At 46.1% G+C, this 19,359-nt stretch overlaps 1 protein-coding gene across 1 annotated transcript in view; it reads left to right on the forward strand.

The window, feature by feature from the left end:
- LOC143957717 (arachidonate 12-lipoxygenase, 12R-type-like) overlaps positions 1-19,359 on the forward strand; it is a 161,646-nt gene that overhangs the window by 75,849 nt on the left and 66,438 nt on the right. Inside the window, exons 6-8 of the mRNA XM_077467415.1 lie at positions 4,961-5,133; positions 12,335-12,478; positions 18,774-18,977. Coding sequence (XP_077323541.1) covers positions 4,961-5,133; positions 12,335-12,478; positions 18,774-18,977 — 521 coding nt within the window. The remainder of the gene's footprint in view (positions 1-4,960; positions 5,134-12,334; positions 12,479-18,773; positions 18,978-19,359) is intronic.

Below are 19,359 nucleotides of genomic sequence, written 5' to 3' on the forward strand. Positions count from 1 at the left end.
ACACACACACACACACAGGGATGGATGGATGGATACACACACAGGGATGGATGGATGGACACACACACAGGGATGGATGGACGGACACACACACAGGGATGGACGGACACACAGGGATGGACAGCCATGTCTCACCCTCGGCTTATACACGAGTCAATAAGTTTTCCAGTTTTTTGGGGGGTAAATTGGGGGCCTCGGCTTATATTCGGGTCGGCCTATACTCGAGTATATACGGTAATAAAAAATTAATAAAAATGCTATAAAACTATCCCTATTTTGTAAACGCTATAACTTTTGCGCAAACCAATCAATAATCGCTTATTGCGATTTTTTTTACCAAAAATATGTAGAAAAATACGTATCGGCCTAAACTGAGGGAAAAAAATGTTTTTTTATATATTTTTGGGGGATATTTATTATAACAAAAAGTAAAAAATAATGCATTTTTTTCAAAATTGGCGCTCTATTTTTGTTTACAGCTCAAAAAATAAAAACCGCATCAAATCAAATACCACCAAAAGAAAGCTCTATTTGTGGGAAAAAAAGGACGTCAATTTTTTTGGGAGCCACGCCACACGACCGCGTAATTGTCAGTTAAAGCGACGCAGTGCCAAATCGCAAAAAGTGGTCTGGTTTTTGACCAGCAAAATGGTCCGGTCTGAAAGTGGTTAATCATTATTAAAATCACTGCTCCTGAAAAAACGGGCGTTTTTAAAACTTTTTTTTTTTTGCATTGATCCATGTCCCCTGGGGCAGGACCCGGGGCCCCAAACACTTTTTAGGACAGTAACTTGCATATTAGCCTTTAAAATGAGCACTTTAGATTTCTCCCATAGACTTGTACAGGGTGTTCCGGCTTTTTCGATATTTGCCGCAAACAGCCCAAATTGTTTACTGTTCGCTGAACAGGCGAAAAGGCAATGTTCGAGTCGAACTCGAAGCTCATCCCTAGTGGGAAGTAGACTTTCCATGTTGTGGCATCCCCGTTCCATTTTCCATTGGACTTCTCAAGTTGGAGACACCAACATTAACAAAACGGTACATTTCTCCATGAGTATATTTGGAGACAGAAAAAATATATATATACATGAAGAGGCAAAGTATGCTGCATCCTGTACAATTGAGTATTCCAGCCAAGCAGCCACTTGCTTCCGGGCAATCTACTGAGCGGGGTGTAGGACGGAGGAACGCGATCTATTACACCGGCTTGTGCCTCGCGGGGGCAAGGAGTGGGTGAGATTACTGAAAGTTTATCGCACACCCTGGGTCCGCCGTGACCGATTTCGATTGCATCATCAATGTTTGGTTTGCTGTGACAAGATTTGTGTTTGGCACATGTTTGGAGCAACTCATGTGGGGCATTTTTACATGTGGGGCAAACTGATATATGGCATCTAGGACAGTGTTTCACGCATTACGGATATCGTTCAAGTGCATTTGGCATCATATCCAGGAGTGGATGAATGCGTATGTAGAGATGACACTTTGGACAAGGTGTCTGTCATGTACAAATTTAGCTTTTGCCTCAGAACAGTAAAGGGGTTCTGAGGGGTAATTGTGCAGGTTTAACTTTGACATCAGTTTGGCTGGGCTGTGTACGGTGAGGTGCACATGGCAGGCTCAGAACCAGGCCTGGTTGAACGCTTTGGGTATCAGCGTTCCTCTGAGCCAATCAGTGGGCGAGTTTGGCCCCGCTGAGGAGTCTGGGGAAGGGTACATAAGATGTTGAGGTCACGTGTCCGTAGTTCATTTCGTGAGGCCCTAGCGGTCTTTTCCTGACTCTGGAGCGGGGTATCCCTGCGACGGGTCCTGGTCACGGGAGCGTTCGTCGCCCCGCAGCATGCTTCAGTAGGCTAACCTCAATAGACCCGCCTGGTCTAGAGTAAGGATCCGTCTGTTCCCGAGTCTCGGAACCGGCTGGTCCGAGGCGCAGTCACTGAGGGAGGATTCAAGGTGTCCGGGTGTACTCTCGGCTTGGAGGGGCACTGCAGCTCGTGTAGGCAACTGGAGGAGGACTCTTCGGAGGAGGGCCAACAAGCTGGAATCCTAAGAAGTGCCTGGTTTCTGAGTTGTGAAGGACATTGATGAATCCACGAATCCACGAATCCACGCTTTTTCCAGTACTGCCAAGGAGACAGAGCACGTTCCAGGTACTGAGGAAAAAGGTTCCTGTTCACTTTCTGTTACAAGTTACTCAAGGTCAAAGATTTCACAAGTTCTGGATCAAAGTTCTGACTGCCATAATCTCTGGCTAGAGATTTGTTCAGCCTTGAAGCGCCCAGCTGCGAGTGGCTACGCTCTGGGTGGTATTAGAGACTTTCTGATATTAGCAGTTCAAGGTACCTGAGTTTCTCCACCCTTGCCCTCTGTTCCCATACGAGACTGTGTTTGTTGGATGTTACCCCTGCAAATAAAACCTTTTCTAAAGGACTTTTATGGTGTCAGCGTCCAAAGTGTTGGGTAATAACTCTGGGAACCATTAGACCAGGAAGAACCAGCCAAAGGGAGGTAACCGGTAAGCTCAAAAGTTAAGGCCGCCCTGCCAAGGGTTACGGCCACTACACGTGTTAAGCCGAACACGAGTGTGGGAGGCAAATCTATTGGGTGAGTGTGCTTGAACAAGGGGAGTGGAGGAACGAGCACAGCGGTGTGCTGGGAGATTATCCAATTGGATTAACCTGGGTTTGATTCTACACCATTCATTGGACTGTTTTTATTTTGAGAGATTTGAATTTCACGGACATTTATCTTATAATATTGACTCTTAGTATACGCTGGGTGATTTGTTTGATTATATTTTGTCACGCTTAATTATATATATTTCTTTATGAGCAATTGAGTAACAATAGTGGTTATACTTGTTTTGCACTGAATAATCTTTTTCCTGTTTACACAGTAATTTGTGCTGCCTGTTTATATGTAACTATTTCTTATTAGGGATATTTAGAGAACGCACTACTTAGGTTGCTGTACATTGCCTTGTGAAAGTATTCGGCCCCCTTGAACTTTTCAACCTTTTGCCACATTTCAGGCTTCAAACATAAAGATATAACATTTTAATTTTTTTTGTGAAGAATCACCAACAAGTGGGACACAATTGTGAAGTGGAACAAAATCTATTGGATATTTTAAACTTTTTTAGCAAATAAAAAACTGAAAAGTGGTGCGTGCAAAATTATTCGGCCCCTTTACTTTCAGTGCAGCAAGCTCACTCCAGAAGTTCAGCGAGGATCTCTGAATGATCCAATGTTGTCCTAAATGACTGATGGTGATAAATAGAATCCACCTGTGTGTAATCAAGTCTCTGTATAAATGCACCTGCTCTGTGATAGTCTCAGGGTTCTGTTGAAAGCGCGGAGAGCATCATGAAGACCAAGGAACACACCAGGCAGGTCCGTAATACTGTTGCGGAGAAGTTTAAAGCCCGGATTTGGATACAAAAAGATTTCCCAAGCTTTAAACATCCCAAGGAGCACTGTGCAAGTGATCATTTTGAAATGGAAGGAGTATCAGACCACTGCAAATCTACCAAGACCTGGCCGCCCCTCTAAACTTTCAGCTCAGACAAGGAGAAGACTGATCAGAGATGCAGCCAAGAGGCCCATGATCACTCTGGATGAACTGCAGAGAACTACAGCTGAGGTGGGAGAGTCTGTCCATAGGACAACAATCAGTCGTACACTGCACAAATCTGCCCTTTATGGAAGAGTGGCAAGAAGAAAGCCATTTCTCAAAGATATACATAAAAAGTCTCGTCTAAAGTTTGCCACAAGCCACCTGGGAGACACACCAAACATGTGGAAGAAGGTGCTCTGGTCAGATGAAACCAAAATCAAACTTTTTGCCCACAATGCAAAACGATATGTTTGGCGTAAAAGCAACACAGCTCATCACCCTCAACACACCATCCCCACTGTCACACATGGTGGTGGCAGCATCATGGTTTGGGCCTGCTTTTCTTCAGCAGGGACAGGGAAGATGGTTAAAATTGAGGGGAAGATGGATGCAGCCAAATACAGGACCATTCTGGATGAAAACCTGTTGGAGTCTGCAAAAGACCTGAAACTTGGACGGAGATTTATCTTCCAACAAGACAATGATCCCAAACATACAGCAAAATCTACAAAGGAATGGTTCACAAATAAACGTATCCAGGTGTTAGAATGGCCAAGTCAAAGTCCAGACCTGAATCCAATCGAGAATCTGTGGAAAGAGCTGAAAACTGCTGTTCACAAACACTCTCCATCCAACCTCACTGAGCTCCAGCTGTTTTGCAAGGAAGAATGGGCAAGAATTTCAGTCTCTCGATGTGCAAAACTGATAGAGACACCCCAAGCGACTTGCAGCTGTAATCGCAGCAAAAGGGGGCTCTACAAAGTATTAATGCAAGGGGGGCGAATAATTTTGCACGCCCCACTTTTCATTTTTTTTATTAGTTAAAAAAGTTTAAAAAATCCAATAGATTTCGTTCCACTTCACAATTGTGTCCCACTTGTTGGTGATTCTTCACAAAAAAAATACAAATGTTATATCTTTATGTTTGAAGCCTGAAATGTGGCAAAAGGTTGAAAAGTTCAAGGGGGCCGAATACTTTCGCAAGGCACTGTATGTTTACAAACCTTTTCTGTGTGTTTATTAGCGCCACACACCTTATTTTATTAATAAAAATACATTAACTACCCGTTTACGATCCTCTGTAGAATGTACACTAAGCTGCACATGCGCAGCTCAGTTTAAATTCCTGCACAGTATCTGTGTGACCAGAAAATTGCATTTCTGCGCATGCACAGGAGTGATGTCAGCTTGCAACAGCCAAGGAGAAGATTCCTGCGCCAGCGAGTGACCTCCACAGGCATCGGGCCATTAGTGAGAATTCTACTTTAAGCCACTTGTATACTTGATCACCCCCCTCTGTAGCCACTTCTTTAATATCTTAATTTTTAAAGCTCTTGCATTGCAGATATAGTGAGTGACATATGGACGGAGGATACTTTCTTTGGAAGCCAATATCTGAATGGAATTAACCCCACACTGATCAAGAAATGCGTAAAGCTTCCAAATAACTTCCAAGTTAACGACGACATGGTGGCTCCATCCCTGGGGGAATGCAGCGACCTACAGAAGGAACTCGAGGTAAAGTTATTATCTGCTGTGGAGATATGGATCTTAAATTATACTATCCAATTCCAATAAAAAGTTGGGACGTCTTGTAAAAATCTACAGAAAAAAAACGGATTGCAATGATTTGCCAATCTCAAAAACCCCATATTTTATTCACAATATAAAATGCATCAAATGTTTAAACTGAGAAAATGTAAAATTTTAAGTAAAAAATAAGGTAAATTTGAAGTTGATGGCAGCAACACATCTCAAAAAAGTTAGGATAGGGCATCAAAAAGTGGTACTAAGAAGGGAGAGCTGGAAGAACACGTTGCAACTAATTATCTTATATTTTGCTCCATAATATGCACTTTTTTCCCCCAAAAAATGGGGGAAAATGTCTCTGCGTCTTATGGAGCGAATACTGACCAGGCCAACTCCTGGTTGAGCCTGTCATTCACAGAAGACAGAGCATGGAGTACGGCCGTGTGACAGGCATATGCGATGATGTTCTCACCAGTCACCAGACACAGGTAAAGCTGGAGAACATGGGACAGGTCTGGCTGCAGTACATGGGACGGGTCTGGCTACAATACATGAGGCGGGTCTGGCTGGAGTACATGGGGCGGGTCTGGCTGGAGTACATGGGGCGGGCCTGGCTGGAGTACATGGGGTGGGCCTGGCTGGAGTACATGGGGCGGGCTTGGCTGGAGTACATGGGGCGGGCCTGGCTGGAGAACATGGGACAGGTCTGGCTGGAGTACATGCGGCCGGTCTGGCTGGGGGTACATGGGGCGGGTCTGGCTGGAGAACATGGGACAGGTCTGGCTGGAGAACATGGGATAGGTCTGGCTGGAGAACATGGGACAGGTCTGGCTGGAGAACATGGGACAGGTCTGGCTGGAGAACATGGGACAGGTCTGGCTGGAGAACATGGGACAGGTCTGGCTGGAGAACATGGGGTGGGCCTGGCTTGAGTACATGGGGCGGGTCTGGCTGGAGAACATGGGACAGGTCTGGCTGGAGAACATGGGACAGGTCTGGCTGGAGAACATGGGACAGGTCTGGCTGGAGTACATGGGGCGGGTCTGGCTGGAGCACACGGGGTGGGTCTGGCTTCATGTAATTGGCACTGGTAAGGCTGCATTTAATATAAATGCAATGTAAATATTTTAGTACACATTTCATAGTACATTTCATAGTTAGGAAGGTTGAATAAAGACACCAGTCCATCCAGTTCAACCTTGGTGAGTGTCTACAATTATCCCTATCCCTGCACATACCACGCCCACTGCGCGGATCGAACGGTGCCATCTAGAACCTTTTAAAAGATGCAGTTCTCCTGGTGTGCGAGTGGAGACATAGGGCTTGTTGGGCACGTGATTCTGCAGGTTTTTGGACACAGTTGCATCAGGTTAAAGGGGACGGAGCTCAGAGGGAGTACCGTCTTCCCATATTTGTAAGCAATGTCTTCCAGGAAAAGAGGAACAGGGAGCAAGACCAAAACAGGGTTAAGAGCACCTCCTTCAAAACCAGAGATCAAACTCTTGAGGATATTATCCCAGTTTCCCCTGAAGGTCCTGCAGCTTCTGGCCTAGCTGAGCCATTACATTTGTCAGGCATTGTGGCCACGGCTGGTGCCCCTGCCTCAGCTTATGTTACTAAAGATGATTTGGCGTCTGCCATAGCTGGCCTTGAAGGTAAAATAGCGGATATGATTGCCTCGGTAACACAAGCAGGGAGAAAACGTAACAGATCTCCCTTGCCAGAGCCTGATCCTGATGGTGAGTCATCTGAGCATCAGGACTCTAATATCCAGGCAGGACCAGGGGTCCCAGACCCAGAATGGGGGGAGGATCTGGTCGCAAAGGATCAAGAAGGAGAAGCTGAGGACTCCTCAACTAGAGAATCTAGCTCGGAGGAGCCGCTCTCAGCCTCCCATTCCCAAAAATTATTTGTCCAATCTCTGACAGAGATGGCTCGAGCTGGGTTTAAATTACCCCCAGTTCAGAAGACTGGACCCTCCTGTTCTACTATTGGTTCTCTTCGACCTCAGCAAGGTTCCCAGGCATTTCCTGTGCATCCGTTATTAGAACAGGTGATCTACGCAGATTGGGATCATCCTGACAGGATATATTTACCTCCAAAAAGGTTTCCCCTCTTGTATCCTATGGAGGAGAAATTCAAGAAGTGGGGTACATTTCTGGTGGATGCTGCCATTTCCTCAGTAAATAAAAATTTGACCTGCCGGGTGGATAACGCCCAGGTATTTAAGGACCCGGCCGATAGAAAGCTAGAATCCTTGCTAAAGGCCTCCTTTGCAGTAGCTGGTTCAGCTGTTCAGCCAGAAGTAGCAGCTTTTGGCATCTGCCAGTCCTTAAAGAATCATGTTAAGAGATTGGTTAGGAACTTTCCTTGTCAAGGAGAAGCTACCGAGGAATTATCGGAGCTCCCTCGCGCCTTGTGCTTTGCAGTAGACGCGTTAAAATATTCAATCCAGCAGATGTCTCGCTGTGCACTTCTCTCTGTGCATATGCGCAGGGTCTTGTGGCTAAAAAAAAAATGGTTGGCCGAAACACCATGCAAAAAGCTTCTTGCAGCTTTTCCCTTTCATGATGAATGCCTGTTTGGCGAAGATCTGGATAGGTATATCCAAAAGATCTCAGGTGGGAAAAGCACTTTCCTCCCTGTTAATAGGAAGAATAAGCGACCCTCCTTCAAGATTCCCCATGCTCCAGGATCTAGTTCTTCTTCTCCCAATTGGTATCGATGGCCTCAGCAGTCTGGTTTTAAAAAACCGCAGGGTCAGAAAAAACCCTGGACTCAAAGGCTAAACAAGCCCAGTTCCAAGTCTACCCTGTGAAGGGGCGCGCCCGCTCTTACGGATGGGGGGGGGGAGGCTTCAGCTGTTTTTGGATGCTTGGGAAAAACAAGTTCAGGACAAGACGGTCATTTCCATCATAACGTCAGGTTACAAGATAGAGTTTCGGGAGTTTCCTCCAACTCTGTTCCTGAGCTCAAGGGTTCCGGTGGAACCAGAGAAAAGGAAATGTCTGCTCCTAGCCTTAGAGCGCCTGCAAAAGCAGGAAGTAATCATCGAGGTCCCACATGGAGAAAGGTTCAAAAGGGTTTTACTCGAGGCCCATTTTGGACCTCAAGTCTCTCAATCTTATTCTAAGCGTCCAAACTTTCCGTATGGAATCGACTCGCTCAGTGATAACATCCCTAAAAAAAGGGGATTACTTGGCGTCCATAGATATCAAGAACGCATACCTTCAGGTGCCCATCTGCATGCTGCATCAACGTTTCTGTGTTTCGTGGTAGAAGGGCGCCATTTTCAATTCGTCGCATTGCTGTTCGGTTTGGCCACGGCCCCTCGGGTCTTCACAAAAATTTTGGCCCCTGTGCTGGTGGTTCTATGATCCCAGGGAATTGCTGTGGTAGGATATCTGTACGATCTTCTCTTGAAGGATCAATCTTGTCCCGTCCTGGTCCAAAACATCTTGAGGACCGTTGAGATTTTACAACACCTAGGCTGGATTCTGAATATGAACAAATCAAACCTTCATCCCACTCAGGTATTAATGTATTTGGGCCTAAACTTGGGCACCGTCCGAGAAAAGGTGTTTCTACCCCCTGTAAGGATCAACTCCATAGTGGAGCTCGTCCGGAGGGTGAAAAGAGAAGAAAAAACATCCGTTCGGCTTTGTATGAGGTTACTGGGCAAGACCATATCATCTTTCTACGCAGTCCCTTATGCTCAATTCCACTCCAGATTGTTCCAGAACAACATTTTAAGAGCCTGGAACAAAACCACTCAAACTTTGGATCATCCTATGATCCTGTCCCCACAGACTTTACAGGGCCTAATTTGGTGGTCAAAGACCAGCAATTTAAAGGTCGGGAAATCATTTCCACCAGTGGCCTGGAAAGTTGTGACCACAGACGCCAGCCGTCTGGGCTGGGGAGCACTTCTGGAGGAAGCTTCAGTCCAGGGACAGTGGTCTCAAGCAGAAAAGACCTTGCCCATCAATCTCTTGGAGATTCGGGCAGCCCGGCTAGCTCTGCATTTCTGGACGACCAAGCTGCAGGGTCTCCCGGTCCGAGTTCAAACCGACAATTCCACAGTGGTCGTTAATATCAACCACCAAGGGGGCACCAAGAACCTAGGGGCTCAGAAAGAGGTGGGTCACATATTGAGGTGGACAGAAAGGCATGTGCCGTTTCTGTCGGCAGTATTCATACCGGGGGTGGACAATTGGAAGGCGGACTATTTAAGTCACTAAAAGTTGTTGCCAGGGGAATGGTCCCTTCATCCCTGGGTCTTTCTCCAGATTTGTCAGCATTGGGGGACCCCGCATGTGGATCTCCTGGCATCCAGGTTCCATGCCAAATTGGACAAATTTGTATCCAGAACCAACGATTCTCTTGCAGTCGGGAGGGACGCATTGGTGGCTCCTTGGCACCGGTATTCCCTGCTGTACACCTTCCCTCCAATTCAAATCCTGCCGCATCTGCTACGCAGGATACAGGAGGAGCGAAGACCAGTGATCCTAGTAGGCCCAGCCTGGCCCAGGAGGTCCTGGTACACGGAAATTGTGAAATTGGCAGTAAGGGACCCATTGCTCCTTCCGTTCACTTTTCGTTCGCTGTATTTGACGGCCTGGCTATTGAGGCCAGGGTATCAAAGGACCGCGGGGTCAGAGGTGCAGCCTTGTCCACTTTGATAAATGCTAGGAAACCGGTTTCTAGGGTTATTTACTACAGGGTTTGGAAATCATACATTTCCTGGTACGAAGGGAAAGTGCACTTAAAATTAGCATTAGGCACAATTAAGGGTCAGATTTCAGCCTTATCAGTTTTTTTCCAAAGACCAATTGCAGCCCATTCCTTGGTGTGTGCCTTTAAGGGAGTAATGCACCGAAGACCGCCGGTTAAGCCCCCCTTATGCCCATGGGACTTGAATTTGGTACCATCAACCCTTCAGAAATTACCCTTTGAGCCTATTAAGCAGATTCCTTTAGTCCTATTGACCAGGAAATTAGTCTTCTTGGTGGCCATAACTTCGGCCAGAAGAGTGTCGGAGTTAGCCGCCCTTTCATGCAGAAATCCTTACTAGATTCTGCACCAGGACAGGGCAGTCTTGCGCTCCCGTCGGGAGTTTTTGCCGAAAGTAGTTTCCAATTTTCATTTGAATCAGAATTTCATTCTGCCCTCCTTTTTTCCAAATACCAGGTCTAAGGAAGAAAAGTTACTCCACTGGCTGGATGTAGTGAGGGCTATTAAAGTCTACTTAAGGGTGTCAGCTCCTTTCAGGAAAACTGACTCTCTATTTATTTTGCCAAAGGGTCCTAAAAGAGGATTCGCCAAACTATCATCCAGGCCAGGGGCAGTTGGGACTTGTCTAAGCTGTATCTCCCTCCCCTCAGGTGCATTGCTTTAGGACATCCCAGACAGTCATGAATAAATACTCTGTGTCCCGTGATGTATGATAAAGAAAAACAGATTTTTAAATACAGCTTACCTGTAAAATCCTTTTCTTTGAATACATCACGGGACACAGAGATCCCTCCCCTCTTTTCTGTGAATTTAATTGCTTGCTACAAAACTGAGGTAATTCCCGTATGGGAGGGGTTATATGGGAGGAACCTTCTTGCTATTGGTTGCCAGTGTCCAATCACCTAGAGGTAGCGTATAACCCAGATAGTCATGAATAAATGCTCTGTGTCCCGTGATGTACTCAAAGAAAAGGATTTTACAGGTAAGCTGTATTTAAAAATCCATTTTTTGTATAGCACTGATTGCTGTATAAATGACAATGGTCCGGAAAATGTGTCAAAAATGTCTGATGTGTCTGCCATAATGTCGCAGTCATGATAAAAAACGCTGATCGCCGCCATTACTAGTAAAAAATATCTATATTAATGACAAATGCCATAAATCGATCCCCTATTTTGTAAACGCTATATCTTTTGCGCAAACCAATCAATAATCGCTTATTGCATTTTTATTTTTTTTTACCAAAAATATGTAGAAGAATACGTATCAGCCTAAACTGAGAAAAAAAAAAATTTTTTTATATATTTTTTTGAGGGTATATTTATTATATGAAAATGTCAAAATTGTCGCTTTTTTTTTTTTGTTTATAGCGCAAAAAAAAAAAAAAAAAAAAAAAAAAAACGTAGAGGGGATCAAATACCACCAAAAGAAATCTCTATTTGTGGGGAAAAAAAAAGGGACGTCAATTTTGTTTGGGAGCCACGCCGCACGACCGCGCAATTCAGTTAAAGCGACGCAGTGCCGAAACGCAAAAAGTGCTCTGGTCAGGAAGGGGGTAAATTCTTCCGGGGCTGAAGTGGTTAATGTGCATGAAATACATAAAAAAAAAATCTCCAAACGTTTTTTTTTACTTACTTTTTTATGACTGTTATGCGGTCCCTCGAAATCCACCTACTTTATCACCTCGGCTCCTGACGTCATTTCCCTCGATGCCTCCGCTCGCTACTGCTCCTGGGGAGATGTGTGTCATCCTTTCCCAGGAAGCAGTGGGCAGCGCTGAGGGCTAGGTTGCCATAACAACGGGGCGGGCACTTCCGCCGGCGACGCCCCTTTTGTTATGGCAACCTGTATACTTTACAGCGCCGCTACGGCGCATTACTGAGCATGCGTGAGAACGGGGCGGGGGCATGCTGGTCACTCAGCTGCACCACAGCCCGGGAAGATAGTGCTTGTGGGCTTCACATGCCCACAAGCACTATGGAAACTGCTACTAAACAAGAATATAAGATATATTCCTATATGAAAATCGGCAATCGGGCGCCGATTTAATCAATAAAAAGCGCGAGTTATCAAAATAAACCTCGTAACAAAAAGATATGCATCCTAAAAATAATTAAAAAATTAAAAAGTAACAGTGGGAACTCCGCTTTAAGTTTTGGATACAGTAGGGAAGGGTTGAAACCCTTGTCTGTTTTTTTCTTTTTTGCTGCGTCACAATAGGATGGATTTCCTCCGAGACGCAAGAAGTGAAAAGAAATCTGAACCTTCATAGGAGCTTCTGATCCATGTGTGTTCTTCTATCCAAAATAAACATCATTTTTGGTTTTTACATACACTTTATTTAGCTCAATGGTTTGGTCCTATGTAACAAAATAAACATTTTGCGCACGTAGAGTAAATTCATTCATTTACTGTATTTCACTGCTGATCAGATTTTGTAATTGTTACCTTTCAGAGAGGTCACATTTTCCTGGCAGATTATGAGCTTTTGAAGGATATTCCTGCTAATACTATCAATGAAAAGCGTCAATACATTGCAACCCCTATGTGTCTACTGTGGAAGAATACTCAGAATCAGCTTGTCCCGATTGCCATCCAGGTATTTTCACTTATGTATTTATGGTTTTAGCACCCTTCTACATAGACTGTGAGGTCAATTTAGTATGAGGTTACTGTAGCCAGGGGGGGGGGGCAGATTTTAGTTTGGCCTGCTCAAGACTCTACAGGCTGGAAGTTTGATTGCCTCCCCCCCGACTCTAGGAGAAGCTTTTGAGAATTAGGGCAGGTGTCAGGTCACCTTGAGGCGAAGTGACAGGTGCACACCGTAGGGATCAGGAGTGCACCGCAAGGTTGTGGACCCTACGGCTGACTGCTGCGGACAGGAGACAGGTCCCACTGGGGTTAGAGCGCAAGATTCCCTGGGGCACGGAGTCTAAGAGCCAGCAGGTGTTCACCAGAGCCTCGAGTGGTGAGGATGGACTTGGCTGCAACTGGCTCCAGGTTGCGACCCCCAGGGTCCCCCAGCTCACACCCACAGTAGGCAACAGGAGGATAGGGATGGTGAGGGACAAAGCCAAGGTCGGGGCCACAAGCAGACAGACATAGTCAGGGACACGCCAAAAGGTCAGGATCACAGGCAAACAGGGATAGTCAAGGACACGTCAAAGTCGGTAACGGAAAACAGTAGAAGAGCACACGGCAGGTAACAGGAAGCTAACACACAAATGAATACACAATGGTTGATCAGCACTGATGGCCTGCAGTGCACAGGTTAATATAGGGCTCCCTGATAGGGCCTGGGGTGGAGTCATGCTTAGAGGAGAGGTTATAAAAACCACCAGGTGGAAGTGGCTGGCCTCTTAGTCTGAACACATGAGGGGAGGTAAGCAAACGCAGGAAGATCACTGCATAACCATGACAGCAGGAGGATGCAAATACCTTGCCTAAATATTTAGTAGGGCCTAACCAAACCCTGAGGAGGTGTATCCAGATGGTGGATGGGTTCCTGTTAAATAGGCTGGAGTCCAGAGGAAAGGGTTCTTTCCCCTGTGAGGAAATAGATCTCTTTTGCCCTGGAGCACTCCTGGGCTGGATGCTGGACTTCTCATTTGGGTGGTCATGCCCATGGACTGTGTACGCTTTGGGACCCCGTGAGTAAAACCTCCTCTCGAGCTAGAGTTTTCTTGACCTTGGGCACTGAAACTTGAACTACTTCAGTCTTCCATTATTTGTGCTACTTTTTTGGTGCCTGGTTCTCAGCTGTGCACATATATACTGCCCTAGGTGAATATCATTCCCTTGAGAATTACTAGTGCTACTATCAAGTTAGAAGTCTCCTCCATTAGACATCTGCTTCGTTTTGGGGTATCTTGCATTGCTCGCAACTGGTCCGGGTGGGGGGATCATCAGGAGGACTGAGGAGCTAGATCAGGCTTTCTCAACCTTTTAACCCTAGAGGAACCCGAAAAGTTATTTTTAAAGGTCTCGAGCAACCCTTACTAAAACCAATTTATCAGGGGTCAATAGGAACAATGCCCCAGATACTGGCGACCAATAGGAATAATGCCCTCCGCTTAAAGTGGTTCTGAGGTTGCCACCCTTAAAAAGACAGCTAAAAAGATATTTGGTGTCATGCTGCTGGCATTGCTAAGTGATGTTGAACCTTGAACTCCGTAGGCATCATCAAAAAAGTGGTTCATTAGCCACCGATCAAGGAACCCCTAGCAACCTCTGGAGGAACCCCAGGGTTCCACAGAACCCTGGTTGAGAATGGCTAAGCTAGATGGTCTCTTGGAGGAAGTCCAGATGAACCAGGTCACCAAAAACATGCTACCCAGATCCTTGAGAGCAGTAAGAGACTGCACCTTGTTGTGGCCTACAGTGAGCACAGGCTGGATCTGTTCCCCCTCCGTGCACTTTTGCACATTTTGTAGCACAAAATGAGGCCCACGACGAGTTGATCTTGAGAGTCCCTGATACTTGTGTATTGCCTGGTAAAGGAGTTAAGGAAGAGCTGCCCCAATTCTGCAGATTTCAGAGAATCTGCAAAGGAAGGTAGATGGGTTGGAATACCCATATGTGCCTAAGGCTATCATGGAGGAAATAGAGAGAAAGAGAACAAAGTGGTATGGAGAGGACCTCTAAAATTACCTCTGTGTTCCCAAACATTTTAGAAACTACAGTTACCCTGCCTATTGGATAAGGTTCCTGGACATTAAGGCTAGCAGGAGTTTCTTATTCACAAAGATAGCAAATTCAAAAGTGTACAAGGACACAGTACATACAGCACTCCTAGGAGAAGTGCAGAGTCACTTAGACTATTGGAACCTTCATCTGTATCTGTAGACCATCAACAGGGTAGAGGAAGGAATGATGCAACTGGATGGATGAAAGAGTAATCAATGGATGGCTGAGCAGGAGAAAGGACTGAGACTGGAACCTCCGCAGCTCCTGCAGAAGAACTGGGTAGGATCACCTCAATGCAGAAGAAAATGAACAGCACGGCGCTGAGGTTATTATTATATAAAAATCACTTTATTAAAATAATTAGCACGCTTACATTGAAGTTAGCATGAAAAGGGAACACCTGAGACCAAACAACAGCGATCATTGTGGGGCTGTAGGCATCACTTAGCAAACAGAGACCAAGGATGACAGGGCACCAGCCAGCTCAAGGTATGGATAGTATCGGCAACGTTCTCAGCTGTCAAAATGACTGGTGGATGTCGGGAGAGGAAAGAGGGTGTGCATGCCACGCTTCCAGGGACTTTGAATTTGAAATTTGAATTTGAGAAAGGCATTTGAAAGAAAAGGCGAAGTCCCTGAAAACGCGCCATGCATACCCCCTCTCCCGACATCCACCAGGCATTTTCACAGCTGTCATCCTCGTGTGCGGCTGTGAACGCTGCTGCTACTATTCATTTGTACCCTCGTGAGGGCTGCTGAGTATAGTAGACCACCTGTCACCCTGCCCACACTTTTTACACTCCTCAGAGACCATAAAGCAGTCCTTGCATTTTGTTTGCCCAAAAGGGGGGGACTTATGGGATACCCAAGCAGGTGATCAGAACATTGCAATTTGGGACTATACATACATCCAGTATATACATCACTCTATTTCTTCTCCTTTTCAGGACCAGCTAGCACTGATTTTGTAGGCCTGACACTGGCTCAGCCAGGCCCAAAGTAGATGCCCTTTGCAGGCAGGGACAGCGGGCCCCTTTTAGTGTAGCAACAAAAATAGGGTAGTTCTTTAGTGCTCGCTGGCTGCGTGGCTACTGAGCCCAGTACCACATCTTCAGGCCCTGACAGCCCTCCTGGCTGCAGCTGCCTCTCTCCATTTCCCATGTTTCCACAGTTCTCTCACCTGGTTCTGTACCCACCTCAGACTGCAATCTCCCAGTCCTCTCAGGCGTGTCTCCCCAGTCCTCTCAACTGTGCTTCACTCACCAGCCCTCTTGACTGCATCCTGTTGGTCCTCCTTGGAGACTAGATATAGATATATAGATGATATAGATATATAGATGATATAGATATATAGATATATAGATGATATAGATATATAGATATATAGATATATAGATGATATAGATATAGATATATAGATGATATAGATATAGATATAGAGTGATATTTGGGGGTTATTTAGCCTCTGTGTAGAGCACACCAGTGAGCAGAGTCCACGCCAGTTATGCCATTTAAGGGCTTGTTGGCCCACTTTTTTTAAAAGTAAACGAAAACAAGTCCAATAACAGGAGGGTTTCAGCTTTCCACAGCAACAACGTAATAATAAACAGGAAAATACCAAGCCACCTGGCTCTCTTCAGCAGCGCTGCCGTTCAGGCTTTACACTTCAGCCCTCTTGGCCATATAACAGAGATGTTGTACAACTACTGTACCTCTTTTTATCTTCCTTGCTGCTCAGCCCACAGCTTTGGGCCCTCTGATTATACCATGCAGACATGCATGCTTCTCCCTTGCTTGCCTGGACTCCTCAGGAGGGTAGAGCCCAGAACCCTGGTCTTGGCTCTGTTGAAAGCTCAGAACCCACCTGTGCAATCATCCAGCCAGACTTCTGGCTGTTCCCAAAACCCGGTCCCAGGATTGGAGATTCCGTCCCACCCATAACACTATGGAATCTCCGGGCTCCAGGTTCCAAACTGGATTTTTGAAGACAATGAGGAAACTGAAAAGCCAGTTTAGTCTCAAACAAACAACTCCCCTGGAGCCCCTCAACCTGCCTTGTTGAGAACCCTGCATCCTTCTGCTGGTGGGGTACCATACTACCACTATCTATATCTATATATATATATATATAATTTTTAACTTCATTAACAGGTGTGTGATTGATATGAGGTGTACTTCCATGTGTAGGGTAGCAGGAAGGGACACAGTAGCCGCACCCCAACCACAGCACAGAAATGGCATACAGAGTTGAAGACAGTCAGAAGAAAGAGAAAATATGAAGTATATATTAATCTCACTTTCAGTAATATAATTCATCATAAATAGTTGGGTGAACTTTTGGAATAGTGAGAAGGACACTATTGGTAGAGCATCAGACATGCACCCAAGTCCTCTTCCTTAAAAGGCAGGGGAAAAAAAAGCACCGCTTGAATGCTACTATGTGAAAAACCGTCCAGCACTGCTGAAAGGTGCAGGTTTGCTGAGAGAGGATGTCCAGACTCCAAAATGAATAGCAAATGCTGCCAATCTGAGCCACACTGACACAAATCCACCATGAGGCTTCCGCTCGGTCTCCCACCCATCAAATGCATTTCAACCGCTAAGGGCTTAATCATAGATGCCAATTTAGCAGGTGAGGCGCATTCAAGGCGTGTGCCCGATGGGTGGGAGACTGAGCCAAAACATTATGGTGGATTCCTTTTGGTGTGGCTCACATGGTTAATGGTGGTTACTAAGGTTGAATAAAGACTCCAGTCCATCCAGTTCAACCCAAGTGAGGTGTCTACAATTGTCCCTATCCCTGCACATTGCACGCTCGCATCCGTCCCTGCCCTCAAGGAGCCCACGGCCCAAGGTTGCACGGTCGCATTGGTCCCTGGCCCCATGGGGCACACGATCCAGGGTCCATAATCCAGGGTCCCCATTCATATACTGGGGCCCATTTTGGACGGGGGCCATTTGGCCTACCTGTGTGTCTTTGGGGTGTGGGGGGGGGGGCTGGGGTGCCTGGGGGGGGGGGCTGTGCGGGGGGTGTGTGGGCTCTGGGCGGGTGGTGTTGTGGTTGGGATTTGAGCCAGTGACCCTTTTTACTGCTAGGTGAGAGTGCTAACCACTACACCACTGTGCCGCCAATTGGCTGTGTGCAGTATTTGCTATTCATTTTGGAGTCAGGGCTACTGAGTCCAGGCATTTAGCATTGACAGAAGTATGATGGTGTAAATAATGGAGAGGATTGCTTTTTTTTTTCCTTTTTTGTTCTGGATGTACATGCCACTAGTTTAAAGAAGAAGATCTATCACCAGAAGAAAATTCATCTTGTTAAATCTACCTGGGGATCCTGTGCACATAGCATTTGTCCCACATCTAAACCTGTGTAGGGATTTGTGAGCTGTGTTGTTGGATAGCTCTCTTCTGGAGTACTCCATTCCCAAGGGTGCTCAGTTCCAGGCAGGGGCGCACTGAAAACTCATGGGGCCCCCGGGCAATAGGAGAAGATTATGGGGCCCCCGGGCAATAGATTATGGGGCCACCCAGTATACACACAGACAAACAATACACACACTGTGTATACACACACAGAATACACATACACACACTGAAAAGGTACTGGAGAGGTGGGGCAGCTATAATCTTGGTATTTTTTTAAAAACACAGATTTTTAGATACTGTCCCTGGTTTTATTGAGGATGGCAACACTGATGGGGCCCCTTAGTGGCATGGGGCCCTTGGGCATTGCCAGAGTGCCCGAATGGTCAGTCCGCCCCTGGTTCCAGGCCCCCCCGCCCCCCCATTTACCAAGGCTGATGTGTTCTAGGCACCCCTTTTCCCAGGCTGCTCTCTTCCACTCGCCCCTTAACCAAGGCTGTTCTGAGCTGCTCTGCTCCAGACTCATGGCTTATCCACCTTTCACCCAAGTTACTCTGTTCCAAGCTTCCCCTCTCCTCAAGTTGTTCAGTTTCCACACCCCCCTCCTTCCCAGGCCAGACTGTGCATTCAATTACACTAGCATGCTTTGCAAGCGCTTAAGGAAAAGCAGCATGAATGAACTTTTGTTCAAGAAAACAAGTTTGTGATGCCTGGACCATTATACAAGTAATTCAATGCAATATAATGGTAAATAAAACAAGATCAAAACAGTAAAATACAATACTTTGGGTTAAATGTCATGGCCAATAAATAAATCCCATGATCTTTTTTTTGTATTCCAGATATCTCAGACCCCCGAAGAAAATGTTCCCATCTTCCTGCCCACTGACTCAAAATATGATTGGCTATTGGCCAAGATCTGGGTGCGTAGCGCTGATGTTCAGTTGCATGAAGTTGACACTCACCTTCTCCGTACACATCTCCTAGCCGAGGTCTTCTCAATTGCAACTACCAGGCAACTTCCAATGGGGCACCCAGTGCATAAGGTGAGTAAAGAGTCTGCAATTTATTAATTATATGGAGAATGACTGGATATTTTGCTGTTCCCTAGAAGAATTACCAGCAAATGAGCCATTTCTATTAAAATGACATATAACAGAGATGTCGTACAACTATTGTACCTCTTTTTATCTTCCTTGCTGCTCAGCCCACAGCTTTGGGCCCTCTGACTATACCATGCAGACATGCATGCTTCTCCCTTGCTTGCCTGGACTCCTCGGGAGGGTGGAGCCCAGAACCCTGGTCTTGGCTCTGTTATAAGCCCAGGACCCAGCTGTGCAATCAACCAGCCAGACCAGGCTGTTCCCAAAACCCGGTCCCTGGATTGGAGATTCCGTCCCACCCATAACACTATGGAATCTCCGGGCT

Source organism: Lithobates pipiens, unplaced genomic scaffold (assembly GCF_037356315.1).
Source record: "Lithobates pipiens isolate NorthernLeopardFrog02 unplaced genomic scaffold, aLitPip1_a1.2 Scaffold_55, whole genome shotgun sequence".
In the NCBI taxonomy this organism is placed as follows: domain Eukaryota; kingdom Metazoa; phylum Chordata; class Amphibia; order Anura; family Ranidae; genus Lithobates; species Lithobates pipiens.